This window comes from Scyliorhinus torazame, chromosome 18, assembly GCF_047496885.1.
Source record: "Scyliorhinus torazame isolate Kashiwa2021f chromosome 18, sScyTor2.1, whole genome shotgun sequence".
Lineage (NCBI taxonomy): Eukaryota > Metazoa > Chordata > Chondrichthyes > Carcharhiniformes > Scyliorhinidae > Scyliorhinus > Scyliorhinus torazame.
This window is the reverse complement of record NC_092724.1, coordinates 39577249-39597899: the sequence shown is the minus strand read 5'-3', so window position 1 is coordinate 39597899 and position 20651 is coordinate 39577249. Positions and strand designations below refer to the sequence as shown.

Sequence of the window (20651 nt, the reverse complement as noted above, 5' to 3'; positions counted from 1 at the left end):
TGGAGCATAACATTTCCGGGGGATCAATAATTCAAACCAGCCATGTTCCCGCTGGCAGGTTAGATCCATATTGAGGATTAAGTATCCCAGATGACCAAATTAAAAATGAGAATGTTAGGAGCAAGAATAGAAAAAAAATTAACTTATATTTACGTACATTTATGTAATCCAGACCTCTCAAAGCACTTCACCAAAGCTAATGAATATCATTTTGAAACATAATTACTGTATTATGTAATAATAATAACAATCTTTATTAGTGTCACAAATAGGCTTACATTAACACTGCAATGAAGTTACTGTGAAAATCCACAGTCCCCCACAGTCCTGTTTGGGTACAGTGGGGGAGAATTCAGAATGTCCAATTCACCTAACAAGCACATCTTTTCGGGACTTGTGGGAGGAAACTGGAGTACCCGGAAGAATTCCACGCCGACACGGGGAGAACGTCCAGACTCCGCACACAGTGACCCAAGCCGGGAATCGAACTCAGGTCCCTGGTACTGTGAAACAACAGTGCTAACCACTGTGCTGCAGTGCCGCCTCTGTCGGCAAATGTGGCAACAATTTTAGTCTGGCAAGCTCCAGCATTTGGCAAATGGAAGAATAACCAGCTCCTTTGTTTCTGATTTTATCGGTTAAGTGACAATGAACACCAGAAGAACTTTCCTGTGTGCCTTTCAGTAACACCATGGGATTTATTTTTTTTACTGTAAATCTGAACAAGTAGTCAGGACCTCCAGTTATCTTCTCCGAAGTCTGTGTTTTCGCCCAAAAGGTCGTTATGGAGTTATGGAATCAGTTACTGGAGAACAACATTGAAAAGCAAAACTGTAGCAATGGGTGATAAGTGACTCTGGAGAGACAGAGAGAGAGAGACAGAGAGAGTGAGAGAGAGCATTAAATACAATCATGGCTGATCGCCTCTCGGCTTCATCTCCACCTTCCTGCCCACTCTACATAACCCCTCATCCTGCTACTAATTCAAAACCTATCAATCTCCTCCTTAAATTTGTTTAGTGTTCTCATGTCCACTGCAATCTGGGGTACAGAATTCCACAGATTCACGAGCCTTTGACTGAAGAAATTCCTCCTCATATTTGCTTAAACCTGCCACCCCTGTGGGAAGGGAATGATGGATATGATATTGTGATATACAAGTAGGTGGTGAAAAGGTGGAAAGGTTAAGAAGAGGAATATGGGGCGGGATTCTCCAATAACATAGAACATACAGTGCAGAAAGAGGCCATTCGGCCCATCGAGTCTGCACCGACCCACTTAAGCCCTCACTTCCACCCTATCCCCGTAACCCAATTGGATTGGATTGGATTTGTTTATTGTCACGTGTACCGAGGTACAGTGAAAAGTACTTTTCTGCGAGCAGCTCAACAGATCATTAAATACATGAAAAGGAAATAAAAGAAAATACATAATAGGGCAACACAACATATACAATGTAACTGCATAAGCACTGGCATCGGATGAAGCATACAGGGTGTAGTGTTAATGAGGTCAGTCCATAAGAGGGTCATTTAGGAGTCTGGTGGCAGTGGGGAAGAAGCTGTTTTTGAGTCTGTTCGTGCGTGTTCTCAGACTTCTGTATCTCCTGCCCGATGGAAGAAGTTGGAAGAGTGAGTAAGCCTGGTGGGAGGGATCTTTGATTATGCTGCCCGCTTTCCCCAGGCAGCGGGAGTTGTAGATGGAGTCAATGGATGGGAGGTAGGTTCGTGTGATGGACTGGGCGGTGTTCACGAGTCTCTGAAGTTTCTTGCGGTCCTGCAATAACCCTCCTCACCTTTTTGGTCACTAAGGGCAATTTATCATGGCCAATCCACCTAACCTGCACGTCTTTGGACTGTGGGAGGAAACCGGAGCGCCCAGAGGAAACCCACGCAGACACGGGGAGAACGTGCAGGCTCCGCACAGACAGTGACCCAGCGGGGAATTGAACCTGGGACCCTGGTGCTGTGAAGCCACAGTGCTATCCACTTGTGCTACCATGCTACTCTTAATGGGGCTATGTTCCCACGCCCGCGAAAAAACGCGCGCAAATCACTCTGGACTTACCTGGAGAAAGTCCAGAGTGATTCTCCTATCTGGAGGGGGTAAGCAGGGCCCCGGAGTAGTCCTTGCAGCTCCGGCTGCTGATACGGGGCCCTGCATTTCCGGTCGCCGGTCCGCGCATGCGCACGGCGGCGGCCTGTGTCGGCCGCCCCGCACGACATGGCCGACCCATACGCGGACCAGCACCAAGAAGATAGGCCCCCCCCCCCCACAGATCGTGCGCACCCATGGATCGGTGGCCCCCGATCGATAGCCTGGCCATCCTGGAGGCCCCCCCCCTGTGAATGATCCCCCGACGACCAGGGCGGCCGCGGACTGAGTCCACAGCCGCCACGCCGAGTGCCCGCCAGGTGGAACCATGAGAGAGCCACGCCGGCGGGAATTCGGCCAGCTGCACCTGGAGAATCGCTGGGTGGGGCCTCTTTCAATCGCCCCGACCAGCACCGCATCGAATGCGCGTGCCCGATTGGCGCCGATTCTCCGGGAACCGGCGCAAATCAGTCGGGCATCGCGCCGCCCCAAAGGTGCGGAATCCTCCGCATCTTGGGGGGCCGAGCCCCAACCTTAAGGGGCTAGGCTCGTGCCGGACTAATTTCCGCTCCGCCAGCTGGCGGAAAAGGCCTTTAGTGCCCCGCCAGCTGCGGCGGAAATGACATCTCCGGGCGGCGCATGCGAGGGAGCGTTAGCGGCCGCTCATGGCATCCCCGTGCATGCGCTGTGGAGGGAGTCTCTTCCGCCTCCTCCATGGTGGAGACCGTGGCGAAGGCGGAAGGAAAAGAGTGCCCCCACGGCACAGGCCCGCCCGCGGATCGGTGGGCCCCGATCGCGGGCCAGGACACCGTGGGGGCACCCCACGGGGCCAGATCGCCCCGCGCCCCCCCCAGGACCCCGGAGCCCGCCCGCGCTGCCTTGTCCCGCCGGTAAGGTAGGTGGTTTAATCTACGCTGGCGGGACAGGCATTCTAGAAGCGGGACTTCGGCCGGAGAATCGCGCGGGGGGGGGGGGGGGGGGTGTGTGCCAACCGGCGTGGCGCGATTCCCACCCCCGCTGAATATCCGGTGCCAGAGAATTCGGCAACCGGCGGGGCGGGATTTACGCCAGCCCCCGGCGATTCTCCGACCCGGCGGGGGGTCGGAGAATCTCGCCCCAGATCTCAGTTTTGATGCCCATTCTCCGCCCCCGTGCCGACCGTGATTTTGGCGCTGAGGCTCGGAGAATCCCGCCCATGGTGAGTGGCCATAAGCATGGAGTCAAGGGATTTGGTGACAATGTGGATAATGGGATTGAGTGATATGGTGAGCGATGAATTAATTGAGACGATCAAAAGATGGGTAGGTGAGGTTCATGGATAGGACAGGAACCTGTGTCAATGCAGTTGAGGGCTAAAGTGACAAGGTGGACAGGTGGGGTTCATGGGTGTGATGAGAATGTGTGATAATGGACATGGTGATCAGGTGGGCTCGAGAGAGATGGCAAGTAAACAGCATTAACGAATATGATGACAAGATGTGGCTGAACTATGAAAAGGAAGTCTGTTTATTGGGTCCGATTAGCCTTTCCGCGTAAAATGTTACATTGCAGGCAGGGGATGTGGTAGTGTAAGTCGATTTAAAGAAATGTTTGTTAGGTGAATTGGACATTCTGAATTCTCCCCCTGTGTACCTGAACAGGCACCATAGTGTGGCGGCTAGTGGATTTTCACAGTAACTTCATTGCAGTGTTAATGTCAGCATACTTGTGACACTAATAAAGATTATTATTATTATTGGTGTCCTTGGACTAGCACAAAGTGCTAATCATACTTGGTCATGGAGAGTTCGTGGAACTACCCTGTGAATCATCAGATTTCAGACCTTATTTGAGTCCTTGTCAGTCAAACTAGAACTTTGATATTTTGTATCTGCACGCTTCAGGATCAGGTGACCAGGATAAGCATCCTGAGTGGGTATTTTCACCGAATATCACATGATTAGTGTATTCTGCAGCAACATAACACCAGATTTTAACAAGCAGAGCCTGAAGAAGATGTCATATTCAGTGTGTGATCACAGTGTGCATGTTATTGCGGAATATTCCACATATCTCCAAATCACTGTCTAATGCCTCTCAGTGACTTGGTCACCCTCACAAATGTTCAAGATGTCCTCTCTGAAGCTATTAAAATGAGCTAACAGCACAGGAGCAGTGATCAACACATCTGTCTGAGACAGAAACTCAATCCTATCACTGTGTGTGGAGTAATGGTGGGTTTGTTTTCACAGGGCGATTCAGGTGGCCCACTGGTTTGCAGGGAGTCCTCTGGAAAGTGGTTCCTTGTTGGAATTACGAGCTGGGGAGTCGGCTGTGCAAGAGCTAACGCACCTGGGGTCTACAGCAGAGTTACAGCACTACGCAGCTTCATTGCACAATATGTTTACTGAAGGATAAAAAGATCTGAAATTATTTTGGATTTAATCAAACACTGTTCTACACCCAATGGGACTCAACTCTGTGTGTGCGTCTTTCACTGGGGCTGTGGGACCCCATCAACTCTCTTAATTTCAGACACCCTGTGACCTGTTCTCAGCCTTCAGTACAATTTCTACAAATATTTCATTTGTGCAGGAGTAACGATTTTAATGAAATGAGATGTACTTGAATCTGATTTGTTGAAATATTTTTAAACTGATCCTGGTTTTATGCTTCTTGGTTCTAACAGATCATTTGAAATGTTGGATATCATTCTTTTTGTCATGGTATGTAATTGTCAATGTCTGACCTACCTATCTGCAATAGTTTGCAGAAGATATATGATAGGGGAATTTATATTTAATCTACTCTCTGACTTAAAGGAGTTTAAAGATCACCTTAACATTGCTTTTCCAAATCCCTGAATCCAGTTATGTCAGGATGAGAGAATCATAGAATCCCTACACTGCAGAAGGAGGCCATTTGGCCCATCGAGTCTGCACCAACCTTCTGCAAGAGCACCCTAACCTAGGCCCACTCCCCCACCCTATCCCCTAACTCCACCTAACCTTTGGACACTAAAGGCAAATTTAGCATGGCCAAATTTGCTAATGGGAGGAAACTGGCTGTGGGAGGAAACCTGAGCACCCGGAGGAAACCCACGCAGATACGGGGAGAATATGCAAACTCCACACAGTCACTAAAAAGTAACAATTACTCTTGGTGATGCTATTGGTTGAACTTTTAATGTGGTCAAGCAAGTTGTCAAACCTACAACAGTGCAGAGGAGTTTGCACCTGTACAGCATGTCACTCACAGTATTTTCAGGCTTATAAGATCTTCAGAATCACCAAATAGAAAGATTGTTAGGATCCCAGCTGATGTTAATACTGAGCAAGTCAGGTCCCAAAGTGAAACCTGGCTTGATAGATCTATCTTTGGTTTTTTTAAAGAAAAACGTGGAGGTCAGTTACAGAACACATTTATAAGAGTCTTTAACACAAAGAATAAAATGTTTATTAAAGAAGGGGAACTATATCACACTGGACAAAGGGGTTGGAACGATTTTGATACAAACACCAGAAAATGATTCAAATTCACATTACTCCTTTTATCCCAGAGATAACTTTCCAGACACAAAACCTCAGCCAGTGAAGATCTACCTCTAACTTAACACCAAGGCTTCTTGCTTGGGCTGGCTCAGTTGCAAACAGTGGATTTCTGAGCATTCACTAGATGCTTTCCCCCAACTGGTATCCCCCCTGAGACACCCAAAAACCACAATCCAAAAACTCTAATACTTCAACTTCAGAGCAAACATATGAGTTCCATAAACTCAGCTCCTTAATCTTGCAGGATTTCTTACCAGAGAGCTTCGAATGTCTGTCTCAACACTCTAGCTTACAGACAGTGACTAACTGTCCTGTCTTTCCCTGTGTCCCCGGACTCATGTCGCTGGGCAACAGCAGTTTTTGCTACTTAATTTTTTCACTCAAATTCACAGAACTACTAACCCCTTTGTAAGTCATCAATTCACTGCAAAGGTGCCTTCAGACTTCTTGGCACACAGCTCAGAACCAACTCTAAATATCATAGAATCATAGAATCTACAGTGTAGAAGGAGGTCACTCGGCCCATTGAGTCTGCACCAGCCCAAGTAATGAGCACCCTGCACCTCCACCCTATCCCCATAATCCCACCTAACCTTTTCTTTGGACACTAAGGGCAATTCAGCATGGCCTAACCTGCACATCTTGGACTGTGGGAGGAAACCGGAGAACCCGGAGGTAACCCACACAGACATGAGGAGAACGTGCAGACTCTGCACAGACAGTGACCCAAGCCGGGAATCGAACCTGGGACCATGGAGCTGGGATACAACAGTGCTAACCACAATGCCACCGTGCCGCCCACTGTGCTACCGTGCCATGTTTCATGTTTCACCTTCCTTAACACACAAATACAAATTAAACTTAAAGTTATGCATTGTTCCCAACATAATACATTATGGGCGGCACGGTAGCACAGTGGTTAGCACTGTTGCTTCACAACGCCAGGGTCCCAGGTTCGATTCCCGGCTTGGGTTATTTACCGATAAATAAGATGAATCACTTTGAATTGATGAAAATCTGAATTGAAACAAGTATCTTTTTCTATTCTGTAAATTTGTGTGTGATCAACTAAGTGTTTGTATTTTCCAGAATGTTTTGCAATGTATTTGTATTAGAACTCCAGTATTGCTCATTGTGTGCATGACAAATATTGTTGAGTGTGTCTGGAAACCACTACTTCGAAGGATTAACAGCAGTGTTGCTTTTTACACCAAGAGATTAAAAGCTGGAGTTTGAAACAGGACAAGAATTCTGACAAATTCTACGATTTGGCCAGACAAAGAATCAGTTTTATTCGCCTCTTGGAAGCTATGATGTACTCCCATAGGATTTTTAAAAATTCTTCTCATGGGATGTGGGTGTCGCTGGTTGGCCAGCATTTATTGCCCACCCCTAATTGCCCTTGGGAAAGTGGTGGTGAGCCACCATCGAATTACAGAATCCCGATTGTGCAAAGGGAGGCCTTTCGGTCCATCGAGTGTACACCGACTTTCTGAAGGAGGACCCTAGCTAGGCCCACTCGCCCACAACACCACCTAATCTTTGGACACTAAACGGCAATTTATGGCCAATCCATGTAATCTACACATCTTTGAACCGCTGCCATCCATGTGGTGTATGTACACCACAGCGCTGTGAGGAAGGGAAGTCCAGGATATTGATCCAGCAACAGTGATGGAACGGTGATATAGTTCCTAATCAGGATGTTGTGTGGCTCAGAGGGTAACAGGTGGTGTTCCTGTGCTCTTGTCCTTCTAGATGGTCAGGGTCATGGGTTTAGAAGATGTTTTCAAGGAACTTTGGTGAGTTACTGCAGTGCATCCTATATATGGTAAACACTACGACTGTGCACCAGTGATGGGGAAAGTAAATGTTTAAGTTAATGAACAGAAAGGTGATCAAGTGGGACCTTTGTCCTGGGTTTTTTTTAAACAAAAACTTAAACACCAGGCCAAAAACTACAAATGTGTTAATCGAAAGATCATGGAATGATGAAGTAAAGCAAGATGGTTAAATAGCAAAAGAGCAATCACTGAGGAAACTAGCCAATTTTTGGAGGCACCCTTATAACAATAGTAGGAATATTACAAGTAAAATGCAGGGAAAAAAACACCAGGATGAGGTTGATTTGTTAGCAATTGGAGACTTGACTGCAGCTTGGGTTAGAATGAGACAGAATTATAAATCAAGCTATAGGATTCATAGGAAGTCTTGTGGCACTGTTGGTAGCATCCCTGCCTCTCAGTCAGAAGCTCTGGGTTCAGATGTCACGCTAAGACTTGATGGTCAAGGCTGGCACATTCATGACATGGTCAAACAGATCGATTATCACCCTGACAATCCTTCCAAAATGTGCCAATAGCAGGTGGTGAAGCATGGGAGAGATTCCTGCCCATGTGATGGAAAGAATGTTGGTGCTTCCACCATCAATGTCCACAGCTCCAGACTACAATATGCATGTAAAAACGCATTGTCGCAGCAATCACGGGACACAGTTAGTTTGTGCATGTGCAGATCAGGCTGCCTGAGGTAATAATGGAACATTTAATTTGGCAGTCAACAAATGGACCTCAATGTAGTTGCAAGTAACGGACCACAAATAAAAATCTGCCAATAAAGGTGCACTTTGGGAATTATTACAAAATTCAGTGTTTCTTAGATATTCACTCAGGTACACTCACCTCGGGGGTTTAAATAAATTACTGCCCATTCTGTCCAATATCTAGCTATACAATTAGCCAGGGGTGTAACAATAGGCCCCTGGAGTTAGTCCAGAGGTGAGGCAAGAGCAAGTGCCCTTGACGTCAAGGCAGCATTTGATTGAGTAAGGCAGCAAGGAGCCCTAGCAAAACAGGAGTCAATGGAATCGGGGAGGGGGGGGGAGAAGAGAGAGAGAGAGAGAGAGAGAGAGACACACGTCCCACTGTTGGAGTCATACTTATCATAAAGGAAGATGGTTATGGTTGTTGGAGATTGGACACCTCAGTCCCAGGACATCACTGCAGGAGTTCCTCATGATAGTGTCCTTGGCCCAACCATCAATTACCTTCCTTCTAACATAAGGTCAGACATATGAATGTTCACTGTTGATTGCACAATGTTCAGCACTATTCGCGATTCCTTAAGATGCTGAAGCAGTCCATGTGCCGATGCAGCAAGACTTGGACAATATCCAGGCTTGGGCTGACAAATAACAAGTGCTACACAAGTGCCAGTCGATAACCACCTCGAATAAGAGATAATTAAACTATTTCCCCTTGACATTCAATGGCATTACCATCACTGAATCCCCCTCTATCCTGGGGTGGGGATTAGTACCAACCAAAAACTGAACTGGACTGGCCATATAAATACTAGGCAGGATTCTCCAGCCAGCAACACTTGAATCGCAAACTGTGATCGGGCAGAGAATCGGGCATCAGCCGAAAATCGAGATCAGCCACCCAACAGACCGCCGTACTTTGTTGCTTCGATGGCAGCGTGAATACGTTCCACGTCTCGCGCTAGTGTGGACGTGCAAAATGTACATTAGGATTTGTTAACACATCATTAATGGGCCCGACCCAGTAGTCTCCGGCCTCCTGCATGGTCCGCCTCCGCCAAGCGGAAGTGACATTGGTGTGGTTCACTTGCGGTATTTATAAACGGGGAGGGAGTGGCATGGCTGCTGAGGGAGAGAGAGCAGCTACGAGAGGGTTCCAAAGGTGGGCCGACATTTGTGCCGCTAGCTGGGGGTGTCTGCCAGGGCTGGGTGGAGTAGTGAGGGGGGTGACCAGGGGATGGGCCGCGAGTTTGGGGTGTTCCCCGGGACTGGGTTGTCAGGGCATGGACCACCATTGCCATAGCCCGCAAGGTTGGCCGCGCACTCTGTCCCATAAATGAGCTGAGCCACCGGCTATATGGATGCCCCTCCCCCCCAGGGAACACCCCGAGGATCCTTCAGGTCCCAGCTGAGCCATCAATGGGATGGGCGCAGTCCAGTGCAGCCAGTGCCCCACCAGGTGCTGGCTCTCCTCAGTGCACCCATCTGAGGCACTGTCCCACTGCAGGGGGAGTCCAGAGTGCAGATGCATGCACTGTGGCCTTTGGCATCCACCCTGACACTGTCCCTCCCAGAGTGGATGCCCCACAATGGAACTATCAGCTAGCCCATCGCGCAGGACCAGCGGCAGTTACTAAATCCCGCATGTCCACTGCGCCCTTGCTCCCATCCACCCTGCCCCAAGACAGGTAGGCACAACCCATGCAATGCAGAGAGGACCCACGGCACATCCAACGAGTGCCCACCGCTCTTGCCCAGCCCCATTCATAGGCCTTGCCCGCTCACTTGCCACTGGCGCACAAGGGGGTGGCTTTCATCAACCGGAAGGGCTTCCACTTGATGAATGTGCAGTTGGTGTGTGACTACCAGATGCACATCACACACGTCTGCACCCAGCAACCAGGCAGCGTGCACGATGCTTTCATCCTGCTACACTCATTGGTGGCTGACACCATCGAGGCGCTCTCCTGGTGAGGGGCTGGCTCTTGGACGATCGTGGCTAATGACACCTATCCAGCATCGCCGGCCTGACACACCCCACCACTTCCCCCACCCTCTACACCCAGCTCAACCCAGCCCATCCCTCACACCCTTCAGGTTGAGGACCGAGGCGGTTCGGGACGACAGTAAACTGGTGTTGATTTGTGAGTGCTGTACAATATGCAAAATAACCGTGTCCTAGCCCCCTAATGCTATGCTATATGACGGCACGGTGGCACAGTGGTTAGCACTGCTGTCTCATAGCGCCAGGGATCCAGGTTTAATTACAGCCTCAGGTGATTGTCTGTGTGAAGTTTGTATGTTCTCCCTGTGTCTACATGGATTTCCTCTGGGTGCTCCGGTTTCCTTCCACAGTAAAGATGTGCAGGTTCAGTGGATTGGTCATACTAAATTGTCCATAGTGCCCAAAAGGTTATGGGGTCACAGGGATAGGATGAGAGACTGGGCCTTGGTTGGGTGCTCGTTCAGAGGGTCAATGTAGACTCGATGAGCCGAATGGTCCCCCTTCTGCACTGTAGGGATTTTATCATTCTATGTGCTGCATTTGTGGCATTTAATTAGTGTCTACCTTTCTAATCTTACATGTCCAAACGCTCTGTCGAGGTGGGTTCCTGGGCTGTGCATCAGAAGTGGAGGCGGCCCGCTGCATATCTCGCCCTGCGACCTGGGTCCCCTTTGGTGGCCATCCTCTGGAGTGACTGGGCCTGGATAGTGCCACCATGTTCTGCTACTGTCCATCAGATGCGCCAGGGACAGATGAGGGGGATTCAGAGGTGCTGCTGTGTTCCGGCAGCTTCCCTGTGGCAGTCATCGGCACGTGCCCCATCACCTCCTCCTCCTTCAGGGTGCCGGATGGCCCCAGGGCTACTCGTTGGGGTAGGCGTGTGCCAGAGTGAGCTCCGGGGGCTCTGCCGTCACCTGGTGCTGCCAGTCCTGGAGGTCCGCTCTCATCTCGAACAGGGTCTCGGTCATGGAGCCAGGGACTGTGCCTCGTCCCTCAGCGACTGTGCCAGATCCCTCTGTGAGTGACTCAGTTCAGCTCTTGACGTCCGCGGCCTTGGCCCATTGTGACTGGCCCATGCCCTGGAGCGTCGCAGCAATGCTCATGTGGCCCTGGTACAGGGCTGCCTGTGACATGGCTGCTCTGTCCTGCGCATCAGCTATCACCCGCAGGCCTGGACATCCTGACCCATGGCTCGCACCAAAGGCCTCCACTGCAGATGCTATCCATGCAGTGTTGACCTGGGTGTAATGCATTGTCGGCAGCGCCTGCTGCTCCTGCAGCAGTTGGACTCGTCCAACTGAACCTGTTGGCGCTTGACGTTTGCTGACACCCCCTCCTGTTGTCCCCGGCTCTGCACCTGCATCTCCAACATTGATGGGGCCGCCCTTTCTAGAAGCGTTAGATGTGTCGGCAGCTAGTCCCTGGGGTTGAGCCACAACCCTCCCCTGACCATCCCCTCACTTGAGGGTTCCTACCTCTACTTGCTGCACTTGTGTCGTGCACACCAGATAGTGCCCCAGGAGCCTCTTCACTAAAGTGCTCAATCGAGGGGACCATCTCTGGGACAGTGGAGGGCGTTGGTGTCATCAGTGACGAGAGGTCGGTGTCAACGTGCTCCAGGTGTTGCGGCTGGGGGTGAGAGACCACAGACGATCTTGCCTCATCACCAGGTGAGTTGCGGATTTGCAGCTGGTGTGAGGGACCCCGGAAGGACCTGCCCCGCCGGGAGGTGATAAGACAAGATGCATAGTGAGATCGTGGTAGGCATGGTGCTCTAGCCATCTAAGATGGCTACCTGCAAAGGACCATGGGAATTATGGCCAACCCAGGACTCAGACAGATACACAGCCTATGTGTATCTAAAACACAGGGAACCAGACCTGTGTGAAACCCCCGCTTGTTTACATTTCAATGGCCCATTTTCCCAGGACAATAGAACTCCAATCAAGCAACCGGTACAGCCACAGACTGATCGGCGCCACTCCCTTGCTCAGAAAGCCCAACTGCAAAGGTCAATGACCGCTAAGGACCCGCCCAGCTACCAAAGCACCTGCCCCTTTATTGGCTGAAATCGAAGAGAGTAATCAGAGCCCTATCGAACTATTGGGTCCAAGATTAAGGATCACCCCAAAGAGCGTGAAATCCCAGGGGGATAAAAAAAGAGCATAGCCATGTGTTCTGGTCTCCTGGACCCGGTCTGTGCCACCCAATTGCAGTAGGAACAGCCAGTTAAGTTCAAGACCAACAAAGCTACCTGACGGATGAGCCCAGCAGAGACAGAGCCACTTTCTTCGAACCAGCCAAGTGAAATCCCGATAAAGGCCTTTATCCATTTGCACAGTGCCAGTCGCCCTGAAGTTAAGTATAGGTTATTGTAGCTGATAGGTGTTGTTTCACTCGTAGTAGATATTGTGTTTGCATGTCATGATAACTCTTGTGTATGTAAATAAACCATCTTTTGAACTAGTTAACTGGTTGTGTGGTCATTTGATCAATATAAGGGAAAGGTTTGTGGTTCACAGAGATAAATAAATAGAGCAACAGTGTGGTGGGAGAGGGGTGACCCACATGCCATAGGGACATTGCAATGCATTGGGGGCTCACTTGGTTGTCCCATATCGACATCCACCTTCGAGACTGCGCACTCTCCCACCCCGCCAAGTAAGTCCATCGCCCTCTGCTCGGTGACAGTAAGGGGCTGCAGGTCCGGCAGGCCCCCTCCTGCCTTTAGTTTTAGATTAAATTTAGATTTATTGTCACGTGTACCGAGGTACAGTATTGTTCTGCATAGAATCCAGGTAAATTGTTCTGTACATGAAAAACATAAGACATATGACAAATAAATAACGTAAATACATAGACATAGACATCGGGTGAAGCATATGGAGTACAGTGCTACACAGTAGAGAAGATGCGTAGACAGATCAGTTCTGTCCATAAGAGGGTCATTCAGGAGTCGGGTAACAGTGGGGAAGAAGCTGTTTTGAATCTGTTAGTGCATGTTCTCAGAATTTTGTATCTTCTGCCCGATGGAAGAGGTCGGAAGAGAGAATAACCCGGGTGGGAGAGGTTTCTCATTATGCTGCCCACTTTCCCAAGGCAGCGGGAGGTGTAAACAGAGACAATGGATGGGAGGTGGGTTCACGTGATGGACTGGGCTGTGTTCACGACTGTTTGTAGTTTCTTACGGTCTTGGACCGGAGCAGTTGCCACACCAGGCTATGATGTAGCCAGAAAGGATGCTTTCTATGGTGTATCTGCAAAAATTGGTAAGAGTCAATGTGGACATGTCGAATTTCCTTAGTTTCCTGAGGAAGTATTGGCGCTGTTGTGCTTTCTTGATCGTAAAGTCAACATGGGTGGACCAGGACATATTCTTGGTGTTGTGCACACCTAGGAATTTGAAGCTGTCAACCATTTCCACCTCAGCACCATTGATGCAGACAGGGGTGTGCACGACACTTCACTTCCTAAAGTCGATGATCATCTCCTTAGTTTTGCTGACATTGAGGGCTCACTTTGGGGTTGACAGATAATGCATAGATAATGGACTCAGGAAGCACAGGGGGTCCGCGGCCCTTGTGTGCAGGGCACCCGGCCATGGTGGGCGGTATGGGTGTTGATGTGATGCAGGGTGGAGTATGAGTGGACTGCCGGTGGGTGTGGTTCGGTCGCCCTCTATGAAGGGGGGTGGGTGCGAGGAGTGTGGGACAGGGGTGGTGCCAGGGGTGCGGTGGTGGTGACTCACCCTGGCTGGCCTGGAGGGTTGCCAATCCTCACCCAGAACTGCTTCCTGGAATGCCAGGTGGAGGCCGCATGGGGTGGGGTGGTGCCAGGTGCAGAGGTTGGTGACTCACCTGAGGTCGTTCTTTTTCAACAGCTATCCGGTCTGGTCCTGAGTGGGATCCACGGCCTCGGCCACCTCAGCCCAAGCCAGGTTGACATCAATGGGTGGCAGCCTCCTTCCCACCTTGGAGAACAGGGTGGCCCACCTCTTCTGTATGACATTCAACATTATCTCAAGCTCTTGTGTCCACAAACCTCAGAGCAGCTCTGTGGTGCCATCCTCTTGGTTGGAATGAGAGTGTAAGGGGAGTGGAGCGCTTATATGTGGCTGCAGTTTGTCAGGCTCTCGAGTGCCATTTCAGACTCCAGCGAATCAAATGCTGGCGTGCATTGGCGTTGCACCAGTTCCACGAGGCTTGAGTGCTGCCCCATTAGCGTATCCTGAATGGGCCCGCTAGTCGCATCCCTATTGGGACCGTGAAACATGTGCCATTCAATCCTGGCGTCAGCACTCAGTCTCTCAAATGGAGAGTTCTACCCATTGTGTCTACCAGAGCAGGTCAGAAACTAGGAATCCTGCAGCAAGTAATTCACCTCCTAACTCCCCAAAGCCTGTCCACCACCTACAGGATAAGTCAGGAGTGTGATGGAATACACTTCACTTGCCTGGATAAGTGCAGGTCCAACAACTTTCAAGAAGCTTGATATCATCCAGGATATAGCAGCCAATTGATTGGCACCCCTTACACAAACATTCACTCCCTCCACCACTGATGCACAGTAGCAGCCGTGTTTACCATCTACAAAATGCACTGCAGGAACTCGCCAAGGCTCCTTAGGCAGCACCTTCACAATCCACGACCACTACCATCTAGAAGGACAAGGGCAGCAGATACATGGGAACACCACCATCTGGAAGTTCCCCTCCAAGTCACCCTCCATCCTGACTTGGAAATATATCGCTGTTCATTCACTGTCGCTACTTCAAAATCCTGGAACACCCTCCTTAATAGCACAGTGTGTGTACCTACACTTCTTGGACTGCAGAGGTTCAAGAATGCGGCTCACCACCACATTCTAAAGGGCACTTGCTCAACGCGGTAGGGTGGTTAGCACTGCTGCCTCACAGTTCCAGGGGCCCAGGTTCAATTCCGGTGACTGTCTGTGAGTTTCGCACTTTCTCCCCGTGTCTGTGTGGATTTCCTCCGGGTAGTCCGGTTTCCTCCCAGTCTAAAGATGTGCAGGTTAGGTGGATTGGCTGTGATAAATTGCTCCTTAGTGTCCAAAAAGGTTAGGTGGGGTTACTGGGATCGGGTGGAGGCTTGGGATTAACTGGGATGCTCTTTCCAAGGGCCGGTGAGACTCGATGGGCTGAATGGCCTCCTTTGGCACTGTAAATTCTATAATTAGGGATGGACAACAAATGCGCAGCCTACATACCACATATCATTAAAATGAATTTTTTTTTAAACCCAAGATCAAAATAACCAAGAGACAGCGAGCCCTGGATCTATTGGGATGGCGATTTCGTGGCAGCCATTAGCACGACTGCTTCACAGTGCCAGGGACCTGGGTCTGATTCCAGGCTTCGATGACTGCGTGGTGTTTGCACGTTCTCCCCGTGTCTACGTGGGCTTCCTTCGGGTGCTCTGGTTTTCTCCCATATTCCAAAGATGTGCAGGTTAGGTGGATTAGCCATGATTAATGCGGGGGTGACGGGGAGTGGGCCAAGGTATGGTGCTGTTTTGGAGGGTCGATGCAATGGGTTGAATAGCCTCCTTCTGCACTGTAGTGATTCTAAGTGATGCTTGCAATGAAACCTGATTAATCAGAGAGGGTGAGACTAGGATGGACAGCCAGGGTTACTTACCCCTTGGTCGTCAGAGCACGTGCTGGTTACCCATGGTCAGGAGCTGAAACTTGTGACCGACGAGCGGTGCACGACGGGAGCTGTAGTTCCCGAGCGCGACTGGCCGCCGGCGCGCGTGCGCAGGCCCCGCCTCCCGGAGGCCCCGCCCCCTCTGCGCACGCTCGCGCTCGGTCCGTTGCTGCAGCAAGGTTGACGGCGCCTCGGCGGGATGGACGACTTCTCGGGAGGGCCCATCGGAGGGAAGGTGGACTCGGGGATGATCATGGAGCAAGTGAAACTGCAAATCGCCGTAGCGAACGCCCAGGAACTCTTACAGGTTGGTGGTTGGCGAATGTTATCCAGAGGCAGTAGGGAAAGGGAGGTCCACGGTACTCCTCCAATCGGTTGTTACCGATGGCTAGGAAACTTGGTTGGGCAATGACAGGTCATCGGGCGTGATTGACCAGGGGGGCGACCAATGAAAATGAAAGGATTCCGATTTGAACCAATCGACGCGCGCCGGGGGGGGGACCTGGAGGGAGCGTCTGACGTCACACGTGAGCTGGTTCACGGGTAAAGGTCATTGGTGCACAGTGTGATCCCACGTGGGGGGAAAAGAGGGTGGAGGTGGGGGTGACACATTGATCATTGCAGCTGGGTCACTGCGGAGTCTGAACGTTCTCCCCCGTGTCTGCGTGGGTTTCCTCCCACAGTCCAAAGACGTGCAGGTTAGGCCATGATAAATTGCCCTTCGTGACCAAAAAGGTTAGATGGGGTTATTGGGTTAGGGTGGAAGTGAGAGTTGAAGTGGGTCGGTGCAGACTCGATGGGCAGAATGGCCTTCTGAACTGTATGTTCTATGTTCATAGATGATACAACTTTATGATATGTAGCTTCACAGATGTGGGTATCAGACAAAATCTAACCCATGTGATGTTAGGGCAAATGACAGACTTTGTAAAGAGATCTGTTAAGGACTGTTTAAAAGGAGAAAAGAGTGTTTTTTTAGGGAGGGCTTCAGGCTTAGGCAGCTGAAGGCGTGACTGGTAATGTTTGCACAATTAACATCAGAAGTTTAATTTGATTTCTTAAACGGATTTTTGTTTAAAGGAAACTTCAGTTACAATTACTTGCTCCCTTTTAATTGTGAATGGCATTATCACGATTACCTAACACAGAGGTAGAATGAGGGAGAACAGCCAGGAGTGTGCTGGAATAGTCAAGTCTAGAGGTTATAAAGGTTGAGATGAGGAGTTCAGCTGAGCTGAGGCAGGGGTGTAGTGTGAGAATAACAACAGGAGCTTCTGCAAAAACTCAGCAGGTCTGGCAGCATCTGTGGAGAGCAAGAAACTTGAGTTAACATCTTGAGTCCTATAAGACTTCTTCAGAAAAGTTCTGAAGAATCATGAAGGTTGCAAACAGTTACAAAGAAACAAATTAAAGTTTGGTGCTGGTGTCCGTCATACATAAGTTACACACCATAGAGTGAGAGGGATGAGAAACTAGTGCAGGTGATTCTCATGTGAGTAGATAGATTAGAGTGGAACCAGGTATATGCAGTGCCACCCAGCTGGACAATAGTGGATGAGAGGCCTTGGAGGAGGGTGGGTGTGGTCAGCTGTGTCAAAGTCTAGAGACTGGTCAAGGAGGTCATGGCGTTGACGATCCGGGTTCGATCAAGGCCTTGGGTCACCGTCCGTGTGGAGTTTGCACATTCTCCACCTGTCTGCATGTGTTTCACCCCCACAGCCCAAAGATGTGTATGGTGGGTTGATTGGCTACCATAAATTGCCCCTAAATTGGAAAACATTTTTAAAAAAGGACAAGGAGGGATAATTCAACTTTATCACAGTCACATGAGATGTTTTCTGTGAGTTTGAAAACAATCATCTCCGTACTGTGGCAGCACATAAACGTAGAGTTCTGGGGAAATGTATATGGGTGGCAATAACAGAAGAGCTAGGAGCAGGAGTAGGCCATCTGGTCCCTCGAGCCTGCTCCGCCATTCAATGAGATCATGGCTGATCTTTTGTGGACTCAGCTTCACTTTCCGGCTCGAACACCATAACCCTTAATCCCTTTAGTCTTCAAAAAACTATCTATCATTATCTTAAAAAGAAGGTCTTTGAGAGGTTGGAGTTTGTAAGGATGGAACTGTCATGGGTTACTATTTGAGGAGAGAGGTTATGATGGCAGATTTGAAAAAGAGGACCATTTAACAATACCAGCGAACGGTTCTGGAGCTGGCAGAACAGGAATTAGACGGATGGGGGATCTATTCATAGACTGGAGTTTTCCCACTCTGAAGGCGCTGGAGGACAAGTTCAAGCTGCCGCCGGGGAATGGTTTCAGACACTTGCAAGTGCGGGACTTTCTGAGGAAACAGATGTTGGCTTTCCCGCTGATGCCGCCACGGGGGGTGTAGTAGTCTCTGGTATCTGGGTGGGGAGGGGGAAGGTGTCAGATGTCTATCAGGAGTTGTTGGAGGCGGAAGAAACCCCGGTGGAGAAACTGAAGGGCAAGTGGGAGGAGGAGTTAGGTGGGGAGTTAGAGGCGGGTCTGTGGGCGGACGCCCTAAGCAGGGTTAATCCCTCCTCATCATGTGCCAGGCTCAGTCTAATACAGTTTAAAGTGGTACACCGGGCACACATGGCAGCGAGGATGAGCAATTTTTTGGGGGTAGAAGATAGATGTGCGAGGTGTGCGGGAAGCCCAGCAAACCATGTCCACATGTTTTGGGCATGCCGGAAGCTTGGAGGGTTCTGGCAGGGGTTTGCCAAGGCAAGGTGCTAGGTACCCGGGTGGTGCCGACTCCTGAGATGGCGATCTTTGGAGTGTCAGAAGACCCGGGAGTTCAGGGAGTGAAAGAGGCCGACGTTCTGGCCTTTGCCTCCCTGGTAGCCTGGAGACGGATCCTTTTAATGTGGAGGGTCTCGAAGCCCCCGAGTGTGGAGACTTGGGTCAGTGACATTGCTGGGTTTCTCAAGCTGGAGAAAATAAAGTTTGTTTTGAGAGGGTCAATGCTGGGGTTCTCTCGGAGGTGGCAGCCGTTCGTCGACTTTCCCCGACTTTCTCGGGGAAAATTAAAATGTCAGCAGAAGCAGCATTCTGAAGGGGGGGGGCGGGTAGGTGCAATATGGTTAAGGGATGTACAGAAGGGGTTGGGTGGGAAATGTCTATTTTACCATGTTGATGTTTATGTTATTTCATTTGTTATTGTTATAAAAATTTTGCAAATACTGCAATAAAAATATTTTTTAAAAACAATACCAGCAAACAAACATGGCAGCACGGTAGCACAGTGGTTGGCACTGTTTCTTTACAGCTCCAGGGTCCCAGGTTTGATTCCGGGCTTGGGTCACTATCTGTGTGGAGTCTGCACGTTCTCCCCGCGTCTGCGTGGGTTTCCTCCGGGTGCTCTGGTTTCCTCCCACAAGTCCCAAAAGACGTGCTGTTAGGTAATTTGGACATTCTGAATTCTCCCTCTGTGTTCCCGAACAGGCGCCGGAATGTGGCGGCTAGGGGCTTTTCACAGTAACTTCATTGCGGTGTTAATGTAAGCCCACTTGTGACAATAAAGATTATTATTATTACATGGACGAGTGAGAGGGCAGGAAATGGATGTTGGGTAGTCAGCTGTTCAATGGGAATGGTGTCAAGAGGTGGCCTCTCATGGACAAAATGAGTTTGGAAAAGGCACATGGGCAAATAGAAGAAAAATGAAAAGATGCAAGCTGGAGCTAGAGCATGGTAAATATTTTCGTACATGAATCATGGCTACGTTTTGGGCAGAATTTTACCCTGCCCGGGCAGGTGCTCGCCTGAACTGTGCATCCCGATGTCACCATGCACTTGCACAAGTGTGGATCAGAAGTGCGCCCGCTGACAATTAGGGAGCACTTTAGACGATTAAAAGTGCGATTGAGCTGAATGTTACATTGGCCGTGTGATCTTTAGATTGGCACATGAGCATGTGGACAATCTGTTTTTGTCATCCAAGGGCGGATAAAAGGGGTTGGAGCAAAAGCAGGCTGAGTTGTTTGGAGGCACTGGGAGTTTGGTGAGGGTTCAGTTTGGGTCCTTGTGAGCATTTCCACTGCTTTGGATGTTTGTGCATCTAGTCTGGAGTCTTGTGCATCTAGTCTGGAGTCTTGTGCATCTAGTCTGGAGTCTTGTGCATCTAGTCTGGAGTCTTGTGCATCTAGTCTGGAGTCTTGTGCATCTAGTCTGGAGTCTTGTGCATCTAGTCTGGAGTCTTGTGCATCTAGTCTGGAGTCTTGTGCATCTAGTCTGGAGTCTTGTGCATCTAGTCTGGAGTCTTGTGCATCTAGTCTGGAGTCTTGTGCATCTAGTCTGGAGTCTTGTGCATCTAGTCTGGAGTCTTGTGCATCTAGTCTGGAGTCTTGTGCATCTAGTCTGGAGTCACTAGTTTGTGCATCTAGTTTGGAGTCTTGTGCATCTAGTCTGGAGTTTGTGCATCTAGTCTGGAGTCTTGTTGTTTGGAGGTACTGGGAGTTTGGTGAGGGTTCAGTTTGGGGCCTTGTGAGCATTTTCACTGCTTTGGATGTTTGTGCATCTAGTCTGGAGTCTTGTGACATCTGAGAATTGCAACCCTTTGGCACCTTCCATGCATGGGTCAGCACCATTTGCATCTCTGCAGATGGGTATAGTTTCTCAGCAGGGTGCCCCTCCTCTGAGAAACAGGACAGTGGACAAAGAGGATGCCAGGTGGTCACATGCTCCACCTCAGAGCAGAGTGGCAGGCACAGCATGCTCGAGGCTTACAGGGAGGACATCCCCAGGGAAGATGTCACTACCCAACTGCCAGGGTGTGCCAGAAAGCGA

General features: G+C 49.8%; 2 protein-coding genes and 1 long non-coding RNA gene across 5 annotated transcripts in view; 2 read left to right on the top strand and 1 right to left on the bottom strand.

Moving 5' to 3' along the window:
* The window catches only part of tmprss9 (transmembrane serine protease 9), a 97382-nt gene extending 89136 nt beyond the window's left edge, over positions 1 to 8246 (top strand). For both annotated transcript variants that reach the window (XM_072482619.1, XM_072482620.1), the window contains exon 13: positions 4326 to 8246. In XM_072482619.1, coding sequence (XP_072338720.1) covers positions 4326 to 4484 — 159 coding nt within the window. In that variant the 3' untranslated portion in view covers positions 4485 to 8246. The remainder of the gene's footprint in view (positions 1 to 4325) is intronic.
* On the bottom strand, positions 231 to 15964 carry LOC140395147 (uncharacterized). Its single transcript, XR_011936117.1, has 2 exons — positions 15828 to 15964; positions 231 to 805 (listed from the first exon to the last, which is right to left on the bottom strand). It is a non-coding gene; the product is annotated as an uncharacterized lncRNA (long non-coding RNA).
* timm13 (translocase of inner mitochondrial membrane 13 homolog (yeast)) overlaps positions 15936 to 20651 on the top strand; it is a 26385-nt gene continuing 21669 nt past the window's right edge. Inside the window, exon 1 of one of the 2 annotated variants that reach the window (XR_011936116.1) lies at positions 15936 to 16143. Coding sequence is in view for 1 of the 2 variants with exons in the window: in XM_072482623.1 (XP_072338724.1) it covers positions 16036 to 16143 (108 nt within the window). In the remaining variant the exon portion in view is untranslated. The remainder of the gene's footprint in view (positions 16144 to 20651) is intronic. The other variant, XM_072482623.1, reaches the window with a different exon arrangement.